A 23,336-nucleotide genomic window follows, 5' to 3' on the forward strand; every position below is an offset into this window, starting at 1 on the left:
GTCCTCAGGAGAGCGGCGCCTGCAAGTCTGAGCTCGAAATTGGTGCACCTCTCAGGCAGCCCCCACGCCAGTCATTTCTGCGGGCAACGGAGCAAAGGAGAACAAATCGGGGACAAAGGCGAGCGCTTTCCTTTCAGCCGCGTCGTTAGGGCAACCCCAAGTATGCCGGCCATAATAAGGGCCACTTCAAAGGCTTTACACACACACACACACACACACACACACACACTCCCCCGCCTCCTTCCTCTTCGCCGCCGCCGCCACCGCACCGCCTCGCTATCCTCCTCCCCCCCTCAAAAAAACGCCTTTATGTATGCATTTATTTATTTACCCGTCCCCCCTTCTCTTCTCTTCCCTCCCCTCCACCCATCTTTCCCTCGCGGGGCGGAATCCTGGGTTTGATTATCTTTCACGTGTTTATGGCACGCCATTCAGGTTGGCTTGTGTTAGAGAAACAAAGGACAACCGCGTATCAATAAAAGTGCCTAAAAAGGGGAGGGGGAGGGTGGGAGGAGGAGGAGGAAATGTCAGGAGGAGTGACTTCCTCCTTACTTACTTTCGGTATTGATTAACCAGGTTTTGTTTTTTGCTTTGTTTTTTTTTAATGGAGGGGCGACCGAGGAGGGAGGGATGAGAAGATGGGTTAGAGACGGGCTCTTTGAGGAAATTGGTTTCTTAATGAACTCTTGAATTTTAGGTCCTTTACCCAGCCCAGAGCTTGTACGAGTGGAGCGGGTCAGAAATCTTGTAAAGCTAATGCTAACATAAAAAATTTAAACCCAGGCACAATTCCCTCCACAAGTCTTGTTCCCCTACATTCCCCCTTGCCCAGAGCCCCCAGGGTCCCGCTGGGGGAAAACGAGAGGGTCTCCCGCTTGTTTTAAAGGGCGCTTTTGAACAGGGGAGGCCAAGAAACGACCCCTGTCCCCCTCCACACACACACACACACTCACACACACACGACTGGGCGCGCTGAAGACCCGACCAGATTGACGAAGCACCAATTGACTGAGCTAACAGGCCGTGAAACGCGAGGTCACCGAAACTGTCTCTTAATGGGGTGTCGCGAATCGGCGCTTCGTCGGAGCAACGCGACCGCTTTCCACGCCGAAAGAGAAGCCGCCTTTGAACTTCGCCTGCCCTGAAGCGGCACTAGCCCGCGCCCCCCCCCCCAAAAAAAAGGAGGGAGAGGGGGGGAGAGGGTTTCCGGAGGGTCCGTCTGCGGGAAGAAGGGGAAGGGAGCGCGGAAGCCCCTGCCCTCCGAGAAACCTGCAAACTGGAGAGGTGCAGGAGGAGGAGGAGGAGGAGGAGGAGGAGGAGGGAAGAACCGAGGCCCCGAAGCCCCGCGAAGGATGCCCAATCTGAACATCAGCTAGTGCAGGGGTAGGCAACCTCGGCTCTTTTATGACTCATGGACTTCAACTCCCAGAATTCCTGAGCCAGCTTGGCTGGCTCAGGAATTCTGGGAGTTGAAGTCCATGAGTCATAAAAGAGCCGAGGTTGCCTACCCCTGAGCTAGTGGGAAGGAGGGCAGCCTAATTAATACCGCGTATTCGCTCTGTCTGCCGACGCGAAGTTACCGATTCAATGCACCGGGTGTCCCCAGACGCGCTCGTTCCCGCGTCTGTCCATACCTACGTGACGTCCCTCCCTCCCCGCACACTCAGGTGCTCGTTTTCTCTTTCTCCCACCTTGAAGGCCTCCGCGCCTCTCTGCTATAGGCCGCGCGAGCATCGCACCCGCCCTCCCCCCCCCCCGCCCGGAACGTGGGTGAATGATGCTAGCTGCTGGGGAAAGAAAGACGGGAAGCATCCCAGGGCTGCTCCTCCACAGCCCTTTAACTGGATCCAAGTGACCGGGAGTCCCAGCCCGGCAGATGGATGGATGCCCTCTGTGGGTTTGCACCGCCGCCGTCTCTCCTGCCTGGAGCCACTCAGCCTTCTCGGCCCTGCCCGGCGTAGACGAGGGCAAAGGCTCCTCCCGGGATTAGGAATATGTTTGATTTTTATTTTATTTTTTAAAAAGTTTGCTACCCGCTCTGCTTCGGTTGGCCTGGTCCCGTACTTGTCCCCTTTCCCCTCAGCCAGGGCCGCGCATCCACGCCGAGGCTCAACGGCTGCGCCGCCTCCCTTAACGGTTCACCTCTAGCTCGGAGGGAGCGGAGTAGCTTCGGTCGTGAGCAGGAAGGAGACGCCTGCCTGCCTGTCTTGTCTGTCTGCCTCTGACGTTTCGCAGGGCTGCTTGTTGCGGCAGAGACAGAGGGAGAGAAGGGGGCCAAAGCTTGAACCCCGGTGCCTTTTTGTCTTTACGGTGGCCCCACTGATTTTGGGGAGTGTGATCTCTGACCCCCGTCCAAAGCCTCTGAAGGACCCCCTGCGCATCAGAAAGATTGCCCGCCCGAACTAAGAGGTGTAACCAAATCAGTACAAATGGGAGACCGTAACCGCATCCTAAAAGATCACTTTGTCATTCTAGCCAATGTGCATCTAGCTATACACGCGCAACTGCCCCTCTGCGGTTCTCCGTCACGTGACTACCCGCCTTCCTATGGAGCTTCTTCCGTAGAATATAGACCAGATAAGTAACCTGACACCCTGCAGGTGTTTGGGACTACAAAGCCTTTAACACTAAGCTGGAGCCGATGGCCTAAATAAAACCAACTCGTCTTGCTTTTTTGGGGGGGTCAAAGAAGAGCGGGCGGGGGGGGGGTTTCGCCCAAACACATTCAGAATTCTAATTCTAGCATTCTTCTATTTTATTCATATTTATTTCCTTCTTTTAATTATTTTAATCTGCATGCAGACGGACGCCGGGTTTTTTTTTTTTGGAGTTCATCTGACGATTGCAAGAAACTGCTGTCTCGATTTAAGCCATCCGAGATCATTCAAATATATACGCGCTCACCCACAGAGAGAGGTTTCCTAGGATATAAACACAGTTATTTTCAGTTGGGGTCCCTCCAAACATTTCTAAGTCACCAAATGTTGAGAAATAGTATTGGCGAGATGAAGTAATCTGAGCAGCCGGTTTCTCCCTAGCTCCTAGAAGGGTGCAAGTATCTCCAGGAGGGACAGAGTTAGTTCACAAATGCTTGAGCGTCAGTATATTGCTCGGTCTGGAAATTGACTCGAAACTGAGTAGCGGCAGATCTGAAACTCCGTGGCTGCACAGTTCCGTAGCTGAAGGTGGTGGGTACCGAAGCTCTATATATCGGGCCTGCACACAGGAGGAGCGGATCTATTCACACGCCCGTCAGCGGTTGTGCCAGGAGTCGCAGGTGGGGCAGCATGCATCAGGGACTCTGTTCACACAAGCCGCTTAAACCTGTTTATTGAACTAACTCATAGTGTACATACATAAACCAGCTAAAGGATCTGGAGAACACCACGAAACCAGACACCCAGATTATCCAAGGGAAGCCTAACCAACGCGGTCTGGCCTGGTCTCGAACTGGCTCTGTTAAGGATGTAACTTAGAAAGAATCCGCTTGGCACTCTGTGAAGCGCCAGGCCGGCTTCTGCACCGGGCAGAGGGTGGACACCGCGGGCCTCCTTCGCTTCCTTCCAGCCCCGAGAGCAAAACCGCGGGTTTATTTGGCAAACGGTTTCTAGGCCGCGTCCTTCCGTCTGAAATCGAGCCATCCCGGGAACATCCCCAGCGCACAAAGCAAGCGCTTTGCACCTCGGGGCCGGCGAGAGCCGAACGGGGTGTGTGTGTGTGTGGGGGGGGGTTGTTCGCAATCCGCCGGCCTTAAACACACACAGGAGGTCAACGCTTCGGGCAGAAGCAAGCAAGCCTCGACTTCTCGCCAGTGCGTCCTATTTTACTCTCTCCTTTTCTCTCTCTCTCTCTCTCTGTCTCTCTCTTCTTCCCTCCCTCCCTCCCTCCCTCCCCATCCTTCTCTCTCCCTCCCTCCCTCCCTTTCTCCCTCCTTCCTCCCTCCCTCTCTTCTTCCTCCTCCTCCTCTCCCCCCCTCCTTTCAGTCTCTCTCTGTCTCTCTCTTCCTCCCTCCCTCCCTCCCTCCCTCCCCATCCTTCTCTCTCCCTCCCTCCCTCCCTTTCTCCCTCCTTCCCCTCTCCCTCCCTCCCTCTCTTCCTCCTCCTCCTCCTCCTCTCCCCCCCTCCTTTCAGTCTCTCTGTCTCTCTCTGCCTCCCTCCCTCCCTCCCCATCCTTCTCTCTCCCTCCCTCCCTCCCTCCCTCCCCTCTCCCTCCCTCCCTCTCTTCCTCCTCCTCCTCCTCTCCCCCCCTCCTTTCAGTCTCTCTCTTTCTCTCTTCCTCCCTCCCCATCCTTCTCTCTCCCTCCCTCCCTCCCTCCCTTTCTCCCTCCTTCCCCTCTCCCTCCCTCCCCCTCTTCCTCCTCCTCCTCCTCCCCCCTCCTTTCAGTCTCTCTCTGTCTCTCTCTCCTCAGCACCGCGGCTACAGAAGGCATAAATTTTGCGGAAGGCAGGCCCACCAAACGAAAACAAAAACCAACTCTGGGCCTGGCAACGAGCGCGAAGCTCACACACGCTCCCCCGCCGCGCCTTCTCTTTCCCTCCCCCGCCGGCCTAAGACAAAGTGGATCGCGGCTAATTTAAAAGGTGGGTTTGTGTGCGAGCGAGCCAGCCAGCCAGCCAGCGCTTCTCCCCCGCCGACAAGAGACGGAGGCTTTGAAGGTAGCCAAGTTCCTTGTCAATAAGTGCCTTTTGTCTAAGGCCATATTCAGATGGGAAAAGCACGGCTCGCCAATCGCCATAGAAAGCTTAACCCACCATGAACATTGTCCGAGCACCGAGCCTTCCGCTCCGGCCAGAATTACTTTGAAGTGGGGCAAGATGAGCTGTAGTCAATTTCAACTCGAGAGACTTGGGGGAGGGGCGTCCCCCAGCAGAAAACAAGGAGGAGAAAACTTGTTTTAGCCTCCTCATTGTCAGATACCTTTCATCTTTGATATATTTCCCACAAATGATTCGGGGGAGGGGGGGGGACTCTGTCCTGACCTATTTTTCTCCACAAACTCCTCCTCTCGACTGCAGCCCCACCCAGGGCGCCGAGAGGCATCTGTTCCCCCACCTTTGCCTCCTTCCCCCCCCTTTCTAAAAATAATTACGTGAATTCTCCTTTGCAAACCTCTTTTAATTTCGGCCATTTCAACGCCTGGGCTAAAAAAAAAATATGGGGCTGAGTATTACCGCGTTACATTCGGAACAGTCAGAGTTAGGAAATAAGTTTGGAGGCTTGATTTGTGTAGCGCGCAAATTGTAGGGAAAGGAAAGTAGGTAAGTTTTAGCCAATCCCTCCTCCTCTTTCCTCAAAGCCTTAAACCCACTCCCCAAGCTTCTCTTCTCCAAGAATCTCAAAGAGTTATCTCCCATTGTTTATGATCACACTATAATTAGATGGAAACATATTGTAATATTTTAAATAGCAAGGGGTATATGTTACTCCTTATTAGATTTTTTTTCATTCGTTCTTGGCTTAGAACGCAATTTGAAAGGTCAATTTTAAAGGTTAGGTTGGTCAAATAAATTGCAACAAATTGTTTTACAATAATATACCACAGACCTTTGAAATAATATTGGTTAGGAATGCTTTAGTCCTATTCCATATTTATCCTTACTTTTGCATCCAAGATGGGAAAAAATACGGAAGCTCATATTACCATGAGTCCTCTTCATCTCTCTTCCAACAATAAAGCACAAATGTGAGATATAAGAAGAATATTTTTATTTCATTTTAACTTTTCTTACTTATGTATGACCAGGTTAACAGATATGAAAGAGGTACTTTACCTGTTGTAAAAAATGCTGAGAAAGCCATGGCACAATAGATAAAGAATACTACAGCCCCAATGATACCCTCAATTATTTGGAAGTAAGTCCATTGGAACAAAGTATCTTTTGCCTAGTAATTCTGTACCTTTAAAGATGTTAGGTTTCACGTTAAGCAAAACACGAGGGCTTGTAATAGTGCAATTTTTCTTTCCAAGAGAAGGACAAGAAAATAAAATGTGTAAATTAAAAATAATGCATTTAAAATCAGCAAGAATTTTTCCCAAAATAAAGAGTGTCAATACTTAAATTACCTTGTGAAAATCTGTGCCTTATTTCTTTTTATTTTTGTGAATGGGTTCCGAAGAAATGGAAAACAAGCAAACATAAGTTTAAAAGTGGTTTGTATTCAAGTTCCCTTTATATACTTATAGGTATAGATATTAAAATGTCCTTTCTTTTCCTTGTATAACAATATGATGAGGGTATTTAAAAGCTTTCAGATGGACAGCACCATGCACTGGACTAAAAACAAGTATATCTATAAACTACTAAACATCAACACACTGCACAGCAGACATGCAGAAAGGGTATGTTTTCACATTACATTATTCATTCAAGTAACTTGAAAAATAGGGTGAGATTTTCTCCCAAAACAAACCACAGAATAATAGACAGCTTTCACCAAAAGTATAATATTCTTCTTTGGTGTGTTCTGTATGCTTTAAAAAAAGAAAAGGGGATGGGGGAATGGAATGATATCTAAAAATAATTAAAAAAAATAAATTAATTTAGCTGTACAAAATAAATCACTTCCACGTACAATTTATAACAACGACAAGACTACGTATTACAATCCGGGCACATAACAAAAACAAAAACCTCCCACTCATTTCTCCAAGCCCTGGGAATCATTGGTAGGCAACTAATTCCTTATTCAGTGACCTCTGAGGATAAATTAGTGCTATTTAGAAAATCTGTAGGGTGTTTATGATGAACCAACATTTTGCATGTGAACTGTTTTACCAACCACATCAGAATTTGTCAGTGCTCCATGACCTTTCCCTTGAATGGCTTTGGCAGCAAGGCCAAAGGTAATTTACTTTACTCCCACCCCATTCCATTTATCCATTTATGACAATTTACTTTGGTCACTGAATCATTGCATATAATTACAGGTATGAAATATGAAATCGCTTATAAAACCTTCGTATAAACAAGGATGAAAAGCTGGGTCATGTAAAAAATATCCTTTCAGAAAGAATGTGTTTCTCCAGCATCACAACTCTTTCAAAAGAAAGATGTTGGCAAGAGGGGAGAGGATTGATCCAACCTTTTACTTTGGGTTCCATTCCCAAACGTTGCTCTCTCATAAATCTAATATACTTTGATTCAGTGTGGCAAGTATATTTAGATTCATGGTTTCAACTAAAAAGTAGGTAGGGGTGAAATATTTTTTAAAAAGCAGAACTTATGAGTCTTATGCTAAAATAATTGCCTATACATACCACTGAAATCAGTGAGAAAATTGCTTTCACGTACCTTGAATGCCTAAAATAACAATATATAATTGCAGCATTTACACTGACACCAGCAGTATTTTATTTTTCCCCCAGTCCCAAAATTAGAGCTCAGGAAAGTTTTAAAAATTAGAATTATTTTAAAAAATGACACATGTAAAACTAAGGACCTAAAGATATGAAAAAAAAACATATTGAGGTCCTGAGGCCAGCCAATAGATCAATGCAGATTACTGTATATTCTGAATATAAATATTTAGCATAAGGGAACCAAAGGAGAAAATCCAGCTTTTTGTGAAATCTTTTTTAATTGGGATTATAACACTCACTCCTTCCCTCAACTATCTTTACCTGGAAGTGAGCAACATTTAAAGCAATGGCCCAATCTTCTATGTAAGCACTCTTAGCATTAACTTTCAAGGAGTAATTATAACTAGGAATGGTGAGAGCTTCAACATTAGTGTTAGTCTGATGCAAACATCAGTTCAAGGATTATATTCATGCACTCCATTTTGAGATCTTGGAATAAATAAAAAATCCAAAGGCAGTGAACTAAAGACAGAGATTACTATTGTATGAATGCAAAGAAGAAAAATAGGCAGTTTAACAAATGACAAATTTTCCAAAGCTTGGTGGGCAAGCTTATAAAGTTTATTCCTGGCATCAAGAGCACCCATTAACTTATACTGCATTCATAAGCCACATTTCTGGTTTTATTTTGGAAAACATTTTCATGGGACTGTCAAGCTGGCCGTGCATAAATTGCAAATCAAGCTATGCATGGAACCTCTCCTATTATCCTTAGACTGGTAGGGGTGGGGGCAGAAAAGTAATGTGTGTTGGGTCATTCTTGAAATCCAAATTGATTTAATTTTTTTTAATAAAATAAAAAAGAGATAAGTCCAATGACTTAAATTAATTACATATACAAACACCATAGGGTTTCATTTAGTTAATAAATAGACCAGGTTAACAAAAATGGCACGTGTCTACGCCATTCTAGAGTTCTAATGAATAGTTCTTGACTCAGAGTTCCCGTATGTCTCTTCCTCCTCATCTTCCTCCTCAGAAGAGGTGTCATTACTGGATGGGGTATGGAGGTGGTTGGCCACCCCACTGGCCTGGCAAACGTACCATTCATTGAGATTGGTGACCTGAGGAGAAAGGCTGGTAGGCTGACCCTTTCCTGAGTCCTGAATTGGCGAAAGGGGGCCACCCAGGGTTGTCCCCACAGGCTGGTACCCATGAGATCCTAGGGTAGGAGAAGGTGGCGGGGATTTGCAGTGGATCTTCATGTGTTTTCGCAAAGAGCTGGGGTGCGTGTAGGACTTGTCACAGCCTCTGACTTTGCAGAAGTATGGCTTGTCACTGGTGTGGACATGGGAGTGTTTCTTTCTGTCACTGCTGTTGGCAAACTTCCTGTCGCAGCCATCAAACTCACATTTAAAAGGCTTCTCCCCTGAAAGACAAAAACATCTATAATAGGTCTCCTTGTGAAAAGAAAGGATGAAAGCCAACCTGCTTGCATTTACATGTCAAATCAAACACTGGGATGATGGAGTCAAGCCCTAGCTCAAGGAGGTTTAAAGCAGCTTGTAAAAAAGCATGTATGTGTGTGTGTATACACACATGGAACATTATATTGCCATTTCTCCCTCTTCACCCTTTCTCACCCTCCTCCCCCACCCTGCTGCCATGTGCACACTTTTTCAGCATTATCATCACCCTCACCCCTTAGTAATAAGTTCAGCATGTCAGGATTTAGATTCGCTCCAAAGCACAATCCATCCAGGAACATTTTCTAAACCATGATCCAACACAACATGACTTTCAGAGAAAAACACTTCTAGGACAAAACTAAAGCAGCTGCCTCTTATCTCTGTTCTGCATTCTTATTAAACGTTATTAATTGGAGATTAAAGGAGGGAAAGGCTTGGAAAAGCTGCCCAGGAAAATTGACCTACCTTCAGAAAAAAATATCTGGCCATAATTTCTTCCAAGAGCAGCTGTTTAAACATATAACTGAGTATTATTTTAAGCCACTAAATTCTCAGGCCAGCTACATGCTCAGATAGGAAGGCATTAATTTTCCCCCTCTGTCATGCTTTGCTTTACTGCTTGCCAATGATTGGGGAAACTATCCACTAAAAGTGCAAAGCAAGTAGCCTCATAAAAGGAAGGGATCTGCTGCCCAAGAAGTATCTCACCTCCAGGGGAGTGGGTGATGTCAGGAATCTATAGTGACGCTTTTTTGGTGGGCTTAACTGCAGCTTAATAGTAAGTGCAACTTCGGGCTGTCTATTCAGACATGATTATAAGTTTCCCCTGTTTAGAAGTGTGACGCTAACAAGAATTGTCCTCTAAAAGACAGAAAGCAAAATAATCTGACTCTTGATGCAATTGAATTAACTAAATGAATCCTACAAAGCCTGCTCTGGAAGGTTAAACATTTCTGTTGTTAACTTCTGTTGGTATCTTTTTTTTTTTAAAAAAGGGGGGGGCTCATTTTGCTATTTTATGGGTAGAACAGAAAATATAATTCTTGCAGCCAACAATAGGCAAAGGTGGCATCTTTCACCAGGTAGACCTTGCCACAAAAAGGAAGTCTCTGCGGGGTAAGGATGCCAGCTAGAACTGCAGGCTTTTCTCCTATTTACTATTGCTAACAACCACCATCTGCTCTTTCCAGCGCTACATTCCACGGGGAACCCTTTTCCAATGCAAATATTTTCTTGCAGAGGCCTAATGCAAGCATTCTTAGTTCAAGCACAGCCTCCTAGTTCCAAGGAGAAAAGAGCAAGTGGAAATGAAATTGGCGGTTTCGTCCGTTCCTCCCACCGATGCCACTCTTCTAATGTTACTGCATAAAGTTTAGACGGCGCAGAGGCTTCCTGAGCCGTGTCAGCACCCACGAGGGATTTCGGCAGCGCCTGGGGAGAACGTAAGTCGAGGCCAGCCAGTCCTGAACCTGCCCTGCCCTGAGGAAAGTTCACGGCGAGGGACGCGCAACGGCAGCAGCAGCGCTGTGCTTTCTCTCCGTCCTCCGGTAGCTATAACTAGTGGGCTCGGGCGTCGTTCCCGGCGGAACAAATTCGCGGCTTGCAAAGGCTCGCAAATAGTCCGCTTTTCTCCTGGAAAACATTCGACCCCCACCCCCGAGAAGGATGAAGGGGACCGCCTTTCCTGAGCCCTGAGAAATCCAGCTTTCAGTCAAAGGAAGAGATCTTAGTGCTGCAGAGTTGAATGTAACACATTCAGACTTTGCAGCTACTAAGATTGTTGGAGAAGCAGGCACAAAAACAGCCTGCTTGAAGCCTGGGAAATGGGGCGGGGGGGGGCTATCAGTCAACAGGAATGCTGATTTACCCCCCAGCATATCAAGTACTTAGAAGGTGAGGGCTGGGCAGCACACGCAAAGGTCCCATCAGCATCTAAAAAAAACCCCACACAACAAGCATCGTGTAAATACCACACAGATTACAGCAAACACTCTGCTAGAGAGAAGTCCCTAGGATGGGCTCCAGGAGGAGTCAGAAAGCTCGGAAGAAAAAAACCTCTGTTCCCGGTGACCAACCCAGATTTGATCCCCCAACGTTATCCTGGGACACGTATATTCGCCTTTATTCGGAAGCGATCTCTCCTCCTCCTCCTCCTCGGGAGAAGCAGCCAGGAAAGGAGGAGAAAAGGCCATTCTTTTGGCCCAGCTACTGGCTTCCTTCCGCCTAACCCGTAGCGTTTTGCCTCTGCCTGAGCCCGAGGCCGGCGAAGGAGCTGAAAAGCATAAACGAACTCCTTTCTTGGTGAGGGGAAGAGCCTCCTCTGTCGGGATCCGGGCTGGCTCTGGCGTCCGAGAAAAAGGCTGCTCGGAAGAGAAAGGACGCACCGCGACCAGAACCCGCAGAGCCCGTCAGCTCCTTTGCCGGCTCTCCTGAGGCTCGTCCAGTCGGCCAAGCTTGGGTTCGTTTCCTCCTCGCCTCCATCCCTTAGACCTAACCGAGCAGGCGGAGTCCGAGCCCACCATTCCGCTTCCCTTTAGCGCCAAAGGGATCCTCTGCCGAGCCTCTTCTCAGCGACAGCTACCCGGGGCGGCAAGACCTGGAAAAAACAGTCAATCCGGCGGTGGCGGCCGAAGGCAAAGGGAAGCCCCCCCCCCCAAAAAAAGGGCGGGTGGGGGAAGACCAGTTGGATTTCCTTCCCCCCCCCCAAAGCAAACAAACAAACAAACAACCCACCTTACCTCGCCTCTCCGCCGAGCACCGGCAAGAAAGAAAATGAGAAACAAAGAGTTTCTGCAAAGATCCCGCGGCTGGGCTGGAGCGACTCAAGAGGGAACGGAGACAAGAATCGTTTATTCTCCGACCCGCGGGACACACGCAGCTTCCCCTCCCCTCCCCCTTCCCTCCAGGGCTCCGAGAAGTCTGCACAAGGACAGGAGGCAGCTGAGGGCAGCCAGATGGGTTTGGTCGGGCAGCTTCTCCCCCTGAAAATCGACTGCTCTCGCCGCCCGAGGCCATTTGCTTTGGCGGCTGAAAAGCGCACTGCACCTCGTCTGCCTCGCTCTCTCTTTGCAGCAAACACACAATAATAAATCACCAAAACAATTAGGTGAACTCCCCTCCTGCGCTGCCCACCTTCCCCATAAAACGTCTCCGGTGGATAATATCTGTCTACGGGCCACTATAAATCCCAACTGCCTTTTAAGGAAAATCAAAAGGCAGTCGCAGATCAAAACCAAGCCGTAAAAGTCAACAGCGCCGTAAAAAAAAAAACCCACTTCCACTAAAAAGCCTCGACCCCTCCTTAGCAGCCCACAGGCCCACTCGTCCCAGCTTCCACGAGTTCCTCTCCACTTTTGGAGGTCGCTGTAAATTATCCCCCTCGGTCAGCACACATCCGTACCTCTCTTTCTATCAAACGGCTCCAAAACGTTCCAGAACCACAAAGGCACAAAATAAGAATTATGCCTACATATTGAAAGTAAAAATGCAAAAAAACCCTCCAACCCCCGCCCCCCCCCCCAAAGACATACATCTCAACCATACTTGCCTCTCTGGATTCACATGAAAGACACGTCACGTTTTTTTCTCCGCACTAAGTGGAAAAACCCAACATTGTGCTCCATTTCACAAGACAGTAGAGAAGAGAAAGTTTAGAGAGTGCCCGTTCTTGGTTCCTGGGGGCTCCTGTGGTTTTCTCACTTTCCCCAGGCATTTGTTTCTTTTCCAGATCTCCCCAGCACTCTTCCTCTGCCTGTCGAAGAGTGTTGTGGAGCCGGAAAGCTCGCCAGCTGCCCAGGCCTCACAGCTGGAGCTCTGAAGTTGGTTTACCGCACCTCCGACACACGCGGAGATACGACATAAATACAGATGTATCAGGGACACTCTCGCTCGCGGCGATGTGGAGCGATCGCGCCCAAGGAATTACTTATTCATGATAAAAGTCACATGTCTGAACCGGCGCAGGGATAGAGAAAAGGCGGAGAGAGGAAAGGGGGGGGGGCGGCGGAAGAAAAGAGAAGCCGAGCTTCGCGTGGCGGGGCGTAGCCAGGAAAGGCGCCCACGAGGAAAGCAGCCACCCACCTGTATGAGTCCGCTTGTGGATCTTGAGGTTCTCGGAGCGGGCGAAGACCTTGCCGCATCCCGGGAAGGGGCAGGGGAAAGGCTTCTCGCCCGTGTGCACGCGGATGTGGTTGATCAGCTTGTACTTGGCCTTGAAGGGCTTCCCTTGGCGGGGACACTCCTCCCAGAAACACACGTGGCTGCTCTGCTCAGGCCCCCCGACGTGCTCCACCGTGACGTGGTTGACCAGCTCGTGCATGGTGCTGTAGGTCTTGGAGCAGGGGGGCGCGCCGCCGCCCGCCTCGGCCTCCAGCCACTTGCAGATCAGTTCTTGCTTAATGGGCTGCCGCATGTAGCGCAGGAAGGCGGCGGCGGCGGCGGCGCCCGCGTGGGGAGGCGGCGGCGGCGGCGCGCGATGCGCATGTGCAGGCGGGTGGGAGTTGTGGTGTTGCTGCTGCAAAGCGGCCGCCGCCGCCGCCGCCAAGTTGACCGGATAGCCGTGCGGCGCAGGGCCGTAGGACGCTTCGGAGCCGGCGGCGGCGGCGGCAGCCGAAGGGCTGAAGGGCTCGATGCGCCCATAAAATTCCGCGGCGGCGGCGGCGGCGGCAGCCACAGCAAGCCCCAGGCGCATCTGGCCGTTGAGCGAGGGGTGCCCAGCGGAGGTCCCGGCGGGGTGCTCGTGCAGGCCCGGAAAGACGGCGGCATGAAGGTCCCCCCCAGCGCCGTAGGTGCCGGCCGAGGAGATGAACATGGGCGAGCTGGCGGCCGCCGCCGGCTGATGGAGCTGCGGCGGATCCCCTCGCACGCCCGACTCCCGCCGCAGGGCCAGCTCCCTGCCCGCCGCCGTGTAAGGCTGAGTAGCCGAGGCGGGAGCCGCGCCGTTGGCGCCACGTCCGCTCCCGGCGGATTGCAAAGAGGCGGCCGCGGCAAAAGTCGCTTCGGGGCTAGCTGGGCTGAGTTTGATAGCCGCCGCCGCCGCCGCCGCCGCCGCCACGTGCTCAGGCCCGAAGGGGGCAGTAGCAACCGGGTCCGAAGAGCTTAAGTCCCCCGGGTGCAGGGGATGGAAGCCGCCGCCGCCGCCGGTGGCGCTGCTGCCGCTACCGCCGCCGCCGAGGGAGTCGGCCAAGCGCAGGCTGGGGCTCCTCTTGCAACTCAACGCGGGCTCCATGCCGCCGCCGCCACCCAATGACCCATCGAGCCGCACGGGGGTAGCCCGGGCCTGGGCCAGCCCGGCGGGGGCTGAAGCCTTCCTCCCCCTGCCCGCCGCTGCTGCCGCCGCCGCCACCGTCACCAGCGCCGCCGCCTTGCCAAACATGGAGCGATTAAGCAGCTCTTTAACTTCTTTTGTCTCCTCCGCTTCCCAACTCGGCTGCTCATTCCATCCGCTCCCCGCTCTGGCCTCCAGCGATTGGCAGAGCGCTCGGCACATTTGAGCGGCGCGGTTGGGAACCAGAGTTTGGAAATGTGCGCGGGTGGGATTGGAGGGAGACCGATGATTGGCAGAGGCCAGGGCAGCGCGATTGGCTCCCATTCAGGCCGGGCGCTCAGCGGGGAACCGCCCTCGCGCTCCTGCCTGCGTCCTCTCCCCCTCCCCCCTCCCCCCTCTTTTTTTTCCCCGCACTTGCTCGAGCTGCTTCTTCCCCTCCCTCCCTCCCTCCCTCCCTCCCTCCCCCGAAATAGTTGCCCACGGCGGAAAAGAGAAAGGGAGAGAAAGAAGGGGGAAAGTTCGCGCCTCGTCGGCGAGGAAGAGCCGAGCGAGCGGCGGGCAAGGCGGCTGACTCTAGTCCAGCGTTTCCCAACCTTAGGAACTTGAAGATGCGTGGACTTCAACTCCCAGAATTCCCCAGCCAGCTATGCTGGCTGGGGAATTCTGGGAGTTGAAGTCCACGCATCTTCAAGTTCCTAAGGTTGGGAAACGCTGCTCTAGTCCACAGTTGCGTGGGGAGGAGCTGCGGCTTCCCTGCCACCTGTAGGGCGTCGGGTTTGCAGCTGAGCCAGTCACTCGTTGAGCGACCCGCCCGTCCGCCCGCCTGAAGCTGCAACTCCGCTCTGGGTCTTCTGGGAGCGGCGCCTCTCCAAAGTCTTGTGTTTACAACAGGTTGTTTCTTGGCAAAGGCGACGCACAGGCGCGTGGAGAATGACGGCGGTTCTCCTAATCCCCATTAATAGCTGCACCGTTGACACTTCGGCGAGAATGCCTGATCCTTGTAGGACTACTAGGGAAGATCCCAATTTCAAGGAACTTTCCCACCCGAGTCGGCCTGCTGAGGCTGTCCGGCCTCAGTCGTTGCGCCAATCCTCGAAAGAGCCAGCCTCGCCCGAGGGGACAGGGCGAGGATGCAATTTTCCACGCGGGCACCGAAAAGGACCCGTGGATATCCGTTTGTTCTTCGCCACTCTTTATTAAGGACCCGGGCGCTGACCTAGCCGAGGCCGCCTCGTGGCTCCAGAAAAGCGGCTGCCTTGCAAGCAAGAGCAGGCAACGGGAGGGCTGGTGAGCCGCTGTGGAGAACTGCCACCGTCCCTTTCTTTTGATAAAGCAAAGAACTCATTGCTGTAATCGCTGGGGCAGAGAAAATTCGTTTTCCAGAATTTCGTCTTAAATGATCGAGTCTCAAAAAAAGGAGATCCCCCTTTTTTAGTCCCCCCCCCCACATCTCCTCTTCCTCTCTCTCTCTCTCTTTCTCTCTCTCTCTCTCTCTCTCTCTCTCTCAAACCCCCTCCCCCGTGGTTGAATTAATCCCGCAAATGTTAAATCGTTGCTACCGAACGTCCAAATTTTTCTCGCGCCTTTTGGTTCTCTTCCCCTTCCAACTTTCGATTCTGTTTATCCAAACCGCTTCCTTAACCCTTTGGGGGAAAAAAAAATATCCGAGGTCTCAAGAGTGCTCTTTCCTCCGCCTAAAGTTTGTCGGGCCCTTTCAAGAAGAAGATCTGGCTCTCAAACTTTTCAGAGGCAGGTGAAAAAACAAACAAACCAGGAACTAGTTCTGGTCAGAAAGAAGCAGAGGAGGGAATGGCGGGCACCCAAACTCTAGCTCCTCCCCATCCTCCTCCCGCTCTTCGTTTTTCTTACATTGATGCAAATAGATTAATTTTTGTAGATTCGTACGTTCCAATGAAATTAATGCGATTTACCTCCGGGGGGGGGGGGAAAGAGGGATGGCTGTGGGAATGGCAAAGCAAGTCTCTGTAAGGAAAGTACTTGCTCTAAAAATCTGGGGTGAGGGAATACAACATTGCGATTCGGAAACGGAAGAGGAAGGGAAGCGGCCTTGGATGGTCGGCGTGGGGAACGCGAACTGCTGCGGGAGCAAGCCTCACAAACGGGCAGTAGCATTTCCTTTAAAAAAACAAAGTTACTCGTCCAGCTTAAAGAGCGCGCGAAAAGACTCGGCAGGGGCTCTGGCGCTTGGATCTACGCGCCGCACTAGACGGCGAAGGCTGACTTATTTTGGCGAAGGACCTGCATCTAATTTGCCACAGTCGGAAGCGATGCGGAAAGCGTCCCACGCCAAGTTCAATTTTCCTGGCAATAAAAATGATAGACTTTCCTTGAGCTTTTAGCCTAGAGAGACGGAGGGAGGGAGGGAGACCCCCTTCTACCAGGAACCGCCCCACTTTCTCACTTGCCCTCAGGTCGTGAGATAAGGAAGGGTCAGTCATTACCAGCTTCTGTGAGGATCTGGCCACCCAGCGAGTAGCGCGTGTGCTTCTCATTAAAATATCCTCCCGAGCAATACCGTCCATTTTTTTCTTTCCAAGGTAAAACTCACTGGGTCCAAAGAACTCTGTACCCTAGCAAGCGTTTTTAAGACCCCAAGTGTCGAGAATAAATACACTTTTCAGTTATTCTTTCGCCGTTGTGCCCTTCCGTCTTCCTGTTGGGATGGGTGCTTAAAGAGGAAAGGATCTTAATTGAAGTCTCAAAATCAAACTGTTTTCCGGCAGGTGCCCAGGTCAACCACAGCGGCAGACTTGAGTGACAGTACTGCAGCTGCGCGCAGGTACCTCGAACGGACCCCCCTGTTCGCCCTCTTGTCCAGTACACGATGGTACAGAAGTGCCATCGATTTCGAGCTTCCGAAGCCCAATTGATCTCCCTGATCCATTGCTTTTTTTTGTTGGGATCTCCAAAACAGTCGATGCAAGGCTGGAAGGACGGGTGAATATCGGAACCTTGCACGTGGGGATGGTCGTTCGGTGTGGGACAGTATGGACGATAAGTGGAAACTTCTTGGTCAGACCATTGGATGGGAAACATACGAGCTGTTTTTTTTTTTGAAGAGGCCTGACTCTGTGCAACACGAGTTTTGTACGCCTTGAGGATGTGAGATTCTCACCTTGTACATTCAACCTTAGGCCAGGGCTAAAAAGCCCATCCTGTGACCCAGACTGCCATTTTTGTTATCTCGGGCAAAGACAAAAAAATGAGTGCAGACTGAAGACTGGTTCCCTCCCAACCACCACCACCACCATCATCCTCATTATCGTTGTTATCTTCTTCATCACCACCGCCACGGTCGCTGACTGTTAGTGCACTAAGGCAGCGTTTCCCAACCTTAGGAACTTGAAGATGCGTGGACTTCAACTCCCAGAATTCCCCAGCCAGCTACGCTGGCTGGGGAATTCTGGGAGTTGAAGTCCACGCATCTTCAAGTTCCTAAGGTTGGGAAACGCTGCACTAAGGAAAGCGCCTCGTCTGCCCGGTAGCTAGATAGACCTTACCCCGCAACCCGAGAGTGGGAAGCGGTAGGCTCGCTTCTGAATACAGCGATGCAGGGAACAACCGCGCCGTTATTAGTAGGCAACTGGTCTGTAAAACCAGGCTTGTCTGACCAGGATTCCCTCTTCGAAATTGTACAGGGCGAAAAAATTCATGTTTTACTACTGTGGATCATTCAAAAGCCTATCAGAAGAAATAGGCAGAAAATTCACTCCTGACGAGGAGCATTTAGTTTAATTTTGAAATACCCGTTCTTCCATTTATTTCGCCGAATATAGTACATTTTCCAAACCGATTCCTGTAATAAGTCTCTTTGCCTTCTCTCTTCTAGTTTGTTTATTTGTTTTGTTTATCTGCCTTTTTCTCTTTCAGCCCACTGCACGTTTCCGTAAATCAGCTCTCTCGTGTTTTTGTTTGCTTGCTGTTTAAGGCATTTGTTTGACGGTGGCATTATGCAAATATATGATAATGATCTCGAAACCCATTTGCAAGTAGTTGTCTTTAGTGCACACATGTTATTGATATTCGGGAGGTGGGGACGATATTCTAGAATAGAGAAAAAAATGCCTTCTGGGGAATAATTAAAACGAGAGAGCAATTAACAGCTTTTCTCAAGATCTTTTAAAAAGCCCTGCCAGCAGAACAGGCATCACATTCTTTAGGGGCGTGCGCGCATACACACACACACACACACACACACACACACACACACAGTAGCTATATTAGTCAACACACTGGATTAAGTCAGTTGAAGTCGGGTTAGTTTTTATTTTAATTAAAGCCCTTCCTCCCTCCCCCTCCCTCTCTCCCATAGCTTAACATGTTCTGTGAACACACCCCAGCTAGTCGTTTTATGTTCCATGTGTTATGTATGCAGAACACAAAAAATAATTCAGTAATTGGGCTAAGTACGCTGTGCAAATCTAGGCATGGGAATTGGCTAAGAGAGAGAAGAAATATGTGTGGAGAGAACAACTTATTCAGCTACGATTTTTTTAGATACTGACTCCGGGATAACTTTCAATAAATTCTTATCATTCCTCTCGAAATCAAGGAGTTTGGGAGAGATTGGTTTTCTCTCCCTTCCTCCACAAGTACCTGTTGGTAAACTTAATGTCCTCGCCCCATCCCTTCTTCCATAGGAATTAGAATCCCGCACCTCTCATAAGGCACACATACTTTGTCCTAATGAAACCAGTAAATTAAGTAGCTGTCCCGGCCCATTTCTACACTAGTGATTTTCCTGCGACGCCCAGCCGTTGCTATGGCGATCTATCTACCATTAATGAAGACAAGCTTTCCATTGCTATAGAAGATGCAATAAATCTCACGTGTGGATCTTGCCCCATTGAGCTTCACGGACTGTTTGGTTCTCGATTCTGCCCCCCTTTTGCCCCAGCTTCCATTAAAAATATTTTCTGCTACTGAAAATGTAAGGCTTATCTATCTATATTTAGAGCCCTGCAGGGTTAATTCAGCAAATTCCTGCAGTGTGGTTGGAGGAAAAAGGAGGGGGTACAATTAATCGGTGGAACAGCTTGTCTCCCAGAGTTGTGGGTGCTCCATCACTGGAGGTTTTCAAAAATAGAATGGACAACCATTTGACCAGGATAGAATAAGGTTTCCTGCCTTGAGCAGGATTGGACTAGAAGAGTCCTTCCAGCCGTTTGATTTTATGTTCTAAAAGGGTTAGGTTTTACTTGATCTTCTGTCACTGAGGTAAGAACAGGTTAAATGCATTATTATAAGGCCTTTGGGCCTTTTTAACTCTTCGGAGTAGAACAAATGTGGGATATTCAGGTGGGTCCCTCAGCGAGATCCGAAAGCTGTTTAAAATCAGTGGCTAATGTCTCCAAGTAATAATCAGTATGCCAAGCAAATGGATTTCCCAGTTAAAAACTGCTGCCTCCCATGCTTTGTCTGAGTTCTGGATCAATGAAGCTGAAGCAACCCCCTTTTCATTTCTTCCCCTCATACAAAGGAAATTGTCTCCACCTCCATTCCAAACGCACAGGCATACTTACCAAGATTCTAATTGTTGTTGTTGTTGTTGTTGTTGTTGGTATCTGCCATGATCTTGCAGGTTAGATGGGGGGGGGGGCAGAGAGCTGCAGGGATTTATCAGAGCAAAGCAAGCTGGAATGCACGCAGCGACCCCAAGAAACCACACTTAGCATTACAGCCCTGTGCGCATCAGTTCAAAGTAATCAGCACCTCGAGTTAAAAGGGGGTTTGCTGTTCCTTGGCAGTATATTGAATCCATTGGATCACACCCTGAAAGAACTTATGCCGGTTGACTGTGAGCAAAAATCCCCCTCCTTAGTTTTTTACAGGTTTGCCTACTAAGGAATTTTTGAAGTAGATTTGGAAGGATATCCTTTGTTTATTTATGTGGGAGGAAACTCAGAAAGGTTTACACTTGAGTAGGTGTTTAGGAATCCGTTGTGAAGCTTTAGTTACATACCCATTTGTCTGCAAGTTAAGTCCAGTACATATATAATGGAAAATACTTCCAAATAAACTCCATCAAATTGTATTGTACATGTTATGATTTTTTTTTCCTCAACCCCTTGGGGAAAGGGATACGTGGCCTAGCACATACAAACAATATCCATGTGATGATATGGTATATATTTATAGATATTACCAGCAACTATTTTTAACATATAGAGTGAAAATAACAATTCTGTTACTCTCTCCCTGCTCTTAGCTCTAATCTGCTTTCCTGATACTCATCAGAAATTTGAGGATGCTTGTTGGGCTGCAGAAAAGGTGAAAAAACAACAGTGACATACAGAAACCCCTTCAGCTTTGGGGTTTGAATACATTAAGTGAGACTGAGATTTCTGTGTTTTCAGAATTGAGGGTCTCGGCTTAAAATTTTTTCCTAAATATGGTGATAAACATGGTGGCTGCCATTTTAGGTAATATTGCTTTACAAAGAAGCTAATTTAATTGGACAGTTCTGAACCAGCTGATACAACAAACCTTTATAAAATATTTTAAAATAGGTGCGGGTGCTTGCTCAAAAATAAATTCCCAGACTCCAGTGAGACTTATCCATAGCTGGGTGAGATTGCAGCCAAAATGTTAAATTTATGCTGCTTCCTCTCAGATTGGCAACCAATATATTTTTCTCCCAAATAACAGGAATATCTTTTTAATACTGAAAACATAACTGGGTTATTAAATGTATGCGATTACAAAACAAATACCATCTGTTTCTCTCTATGATTAGATATTTATATAATTTATCTATCTCCTCAATCCAAACAGACTTTAGGCAATTAGAGAACAATTTAGCCAAACTGTCACTTTGAAAGGCGACAACATTTGTAAAGGCTGCCTCTGTAACCCATATTTACTCTGTTTCCCATATCTCATTTTGGGTGTACATCAGTGCGCACTTTACTTTTAGAAGAGCAAATACTGCCAGAATTAAATGGTTGTCTTTGATGGTGATAGACATACATCTTTCTTTTCGGTCCCTTATTTTTCAGCAACCGAGATTGGAAGAAGCTGTTTTGAGATAAATCAAGCAGCGACATTTTGACGGCTTCCCTAAGTATAAGCAATATGGTTCCCGGATGCCTCCCTTCCTTATGAATGGCAGTAGGAAGGATCTGACCCCAGCTGTAGCAAGGAGGGAAAGGCATCCCCAAGCCGCCACTTGTTCTGCATTCCCAGAACAAGGCCAGCTGGCCAAACCCACAGCTGGAGAGAGGCCGGAAAAAGCACAGCAAGACGTGCCAAGGAGAATCTCTGAGTCTCATTATACATGCTTATATAAAAGGATCTGTTTTTTGTAAACAAACAAGTTTTAGTCATTGGGTCAATTGTACTTCCACTCAAAGTAATGAATTTCATTAAAGTTCTGCATTTTCCTCTATTGACATTTGATACACAGACACATGCGGCTTAGGTGGGTTTTAAGCAGTTCAATACCTGGGCACCTGGAACCCATCTCTGATCCAAATGCCTTGTGCTCCAAAGGGCCACTGTCTCTGGCCAAGGGTGAATGATAAATGTTAATAGGGTTGAAGAAGGAAGGTGTGGATGGCTTCTTCTTTGACTGGCTGGCTGTTGTGCACATGTATGTTTGTTTTTTAGCATCTTTCTTTCAAAAGTTATATAGCTTTGGCTGATATTGCTATGATATGTAAGAGATTCTCCCTTGGCTTTCTGTCAGAATGCTGACCAAAAAGAAAGAGGGGGGTTGGATCTCTGGGGTTGTGATGGTGGACACTCCAAACTATAGATTACAGAAGGACGCTGCCCTCTATAGATTCCTCTCTCTTCTGATCTTCAAAGGTCAGAGGTTGAAGGGCCTAGAAATGGTTGATCTTGAGTTTGGGAATATCCTGTTGATGAGCCTGTTGAATTTGTAAGCACCTGTGATACAGACAATAATCCTAGGCAAGCAGACCTGAAGAAATTGGTGTATGTGTGTGAGTGTGGGGGGCAGACCCTCCTCCTCCAATTCATAGTAATTTGGAATGATTTTACAAGCTGAATTTATAATCTAAAAATGGGATGTAACCAGGAAATCCGGGATCTTACTCCTCCTCTCTTTTCCCTTTCTCAAAATTCTTCTCCCACCACAATTTAAAACAAATGCACTGTACAAATTACGAACACTCTACACACTTTTATTTGGAAACAAATCTGATCAACTTGAGGAATAAACAGATCTAGCATGGACACTCAGCACGTTCGTTATCTGACAGATTCAGATCATAAGCATGAAAAACATTTTTTAAAATTTGGGTTTCAATGGGAAACAAGCCAGCCTAATAACAATAGACAGGCTGTGTTAATCTGAGGCACATTCAATGCGGGTGGGGAGGAGCCCCTAAATAACATGGAAATAATTCCCAAGCAAACAGCATTCACTTTTAAGATATTTTATCATTGGGTGGGTTGTGCCTACTGGAAAAGATTTAAGAGTACAGTCCACACACTTCCTTAGAAGGTATTTCTTTCTAATTCAGGCTGCAGTTTTACATTTGTGTAGCCTTGAGTAAATTCACGGAAAACCGGAAAGCCTTCTAAGAAGCGTGCACAGGTTTGGGAAGAATCAAAAAATTGCAGTTCTCCTTGGGAAAGCAGAAGTTAGATTCTCAACACTTCGTATATACCTTTTCTGTACAGTTATCTACATGCAGGAGCCTATCCTCTGGCCCAAGAAAATCTATTCCCGCATCAAAGGAAGCGGGAGCTTCTGCGGAGCCAGAGGCAGGTCCGAGAGGCAAAAAGGATCTCATGGGGTTCCCTCCCTGTGATTCCAGATCTCAATTTCAAGGAGTAGGAATCTCAAAGTGGCCAATTATGGGAAATACTAAGACCACAAAATATAGCAAAGCCTGCCACCTTGGCAGTCTGGAAAAGAAAAAGGCAGAAACGGGAAAGGAATTAAACTTACAAGTCAGGGACGTGTTTTCCCAAGAGTTGTTCCTGAGAAGCCTCCCAGACAGTGCAGACCAGGCCTTCAAGAGATGCCTCGGACCTCACTTTTCCAAGGAACTTTGCCTGCAGGCTGCTTTCTCTTCTGGTAAAGGCTGCGCTGTGAAGGCTGCACTTCGGCCAATGGCCCGTGAAAGAGACGGCAGGCTCGTTTCCAGGAGCTTCTCTCTCCCACCCCCACCCCCTTTCCTGGTCACCCCCGTGACATTGTTGTTGGGGGGGGGGGACGGGAAGGTTCTGCGGTTTGGAGACTAACAAAGCGGGAGGGGGGAGCGGCAGAAAGGTCAAGCTTTGAACTTTCTGCAGGGAGAGGAGAAAA

General features: G+C 48.7%; 1 protein-coding gene across 1 annotated transcript; it reads right to left on the reverse strand.

The window, feature by feature from the left end:
• Positions 1 to 8,277: 8,277 nt before the first annotated feature.
• On the reverse strand, positions 8,278 to 14,359 carry ZIC5 (Zic family member 5; the record flags this gene model as incomplete). Its single annotated transcript, XM_083362827.1, has 2 exons — positions 8,278 to 8,729; positions 12,850 to 14,359. 2 exons carry the CDS (start codon positions 14,357 to 14,359, stop codon positions 8,278 to 8,280), a joined length of 1,962 nt encoding a protein of 653 aa, XP_083218953.1.
• Positions 14,360 to 23,336: the final 8,977 nt, after the last annotated feature.

The sequence above is a fragment of the Vipera ursinii genome (genome assembly GCF_947247035.1).
Source record: "Vipera ursinii genome assembly, chromosome: 4".
Lineage (NCBI taxonomy): Eukaryota > Metazoa > Chordata > Lepidosauria > Squamata > Viperidae > Vipera > Vipera ursinii.